We start from the raw sequence: 1,547 nt of genomic DNA on the forward strand, positions 1-1,547 counted from the left end.
CCCTCTCTCTCTCTCTCTCTCTCTCTCTCTCTCTCTCTCTCTCTCAGCAGAGTCTACCCACCATCTCACTCCACCCTCCTCACTCGTCCTCTGTTTGCTTCCATCAGCACACACTCATGGATTATCATCATCATCACCTTCCTCTTCTGCTGCTGTGGACCTGCAGCTTCCTGCCAGGTGAGCGGGCGAGCGAGCATCACACACACAGATCAGAGAGAGAGAGAGAGAGAGAGAGGGACAGGTGTCTAGCCTGTATCTTAGACCATTGGAAACCACCTGTTAGAGAACAGTTTTGGGTTAAATGCATCCCAGAGTGACATGGACGCATCTTCCATTGATGAGATTTTACATCGAAGAGAAAGCCTGAAAAATAATGACTTCCCAGATTTAATATTTTCTTAACTTTAGATTTTAACCCTTGTGTTGTCTTCCCAAAAATCCTCAATTTTTTTTATTTTAACTTTTTAAAAACTTTTTCTTATGTTTTTGTCGCTTTTTTTCAATGTTTGTCACTTTTTTAGACATTTTCAACACTGCGTAACACTAACTTATTGACTTTAGTTTTACAGTTATTTTTGGAATTTATGGTCAATAAACCTCATTTATAGGAAATTATCCCTAATGTTTGAGTTAGAAAAGCAGAAATTAGGAATTATTGAGACTAAAATTAAAGGAATGGATGTTGATGATAATCACAGACTGGAATATGTCAACTTTTACTCAATACTATTTCAACAACACTTCCATTTGTTTTACAATGCTGTAAAATAGAATAAGACGCCCCAAAATTAATGAAAGTAGAGATTTGTACTTGGCAAAGAGCGTTGGGTGGAATCAATCATGTTATTTTGGGGAATTAAAAAGAACATTGATATAGGACAACATGAGGACAACATGGGGACAACATGAGGACAACATGAGGACAACATGAGGACAACATGAGGACAACATGTCCATTAAGGTTCTTTTGGTAGAGTTCATAAGGGTTTAAAATGCTGCACAGAGAGACATGAAAGATGATTTATGATATTTTGAGATTGTGATATTATGACCAACTTAACATTCTGCATTCAATTGCTGTAATAAATTAAACTAGACTACACTATACAAGAGCATACACACGCACACACACGCACACACACGCACACACACGCACACACACGCACACACTAGAACTTGAAATCATCTTTATTGTAACGAGCTAGGTATTATGTCATGCCTGACTGGAGGAGTGTGTTTTCTGAGTTTTCTGTGTTTTTCTGGTCTAAGTACCCCCCCCCCCCCCCCATGCATGTTTAATTTTGAATCTTTATTTCTTTAAATTTGCAGCTTTTATTCGTCTAAAGCTGTTTTTACCTTCAACATTCATCAAGTGAATGGATAATAAGTCAACTTCATTGTCTTATTTTGAAAAGCAACATGTGGGAAACGCTCCAGCCTCACTAACACCTGTCTGATGTCCCGGGTGGTGTTCTGGGTGGTGTTTCCTCTGATGTTCTGAGTGGTGTTCTGGGTGATGTTCTGGGTGGTGTCTCTGGGTGATGTTC

General features: G+C 39.0%; 1 protein-coding gene across 1 annotated transcript in view; it reads left to right on the top strand.

The window, feature by feature from the left end:
* The first annotated feature begins 64 nt into the window (after positions 1-64).
* LOC117948971 (integrin alpha-2-like) overlaps positions 65-1,547 on the top strand; it is a 27,140-nt gene continuing 25,657 nt past the window's right edge. The window contains exon 1 of the mRNA XM_034878940.1: positions 65-177. Within this exon, the coding sequence (XP_034734831.1) occupies positions 117-177 (61 nt within the window). The 5' untranslated portion in view covers positions 65-116. The remainder of the gene's footprint in view (positions 178-1,547) is intronic.

Source organism: Etheostoma cragini, chromosome 8 (genome assembly GCF_013103735.1).
Source record: "Etheostoma cragini isolate CJK2018 chromosome 8, CSU_Ecrag_1.0, whole genome shotgun sequence".
NCBI lineage: Eukaryota > Metazoa > Chordata > Actinopteri > Perciformes > Percidae > Etheostoma > Etheostoma cragini.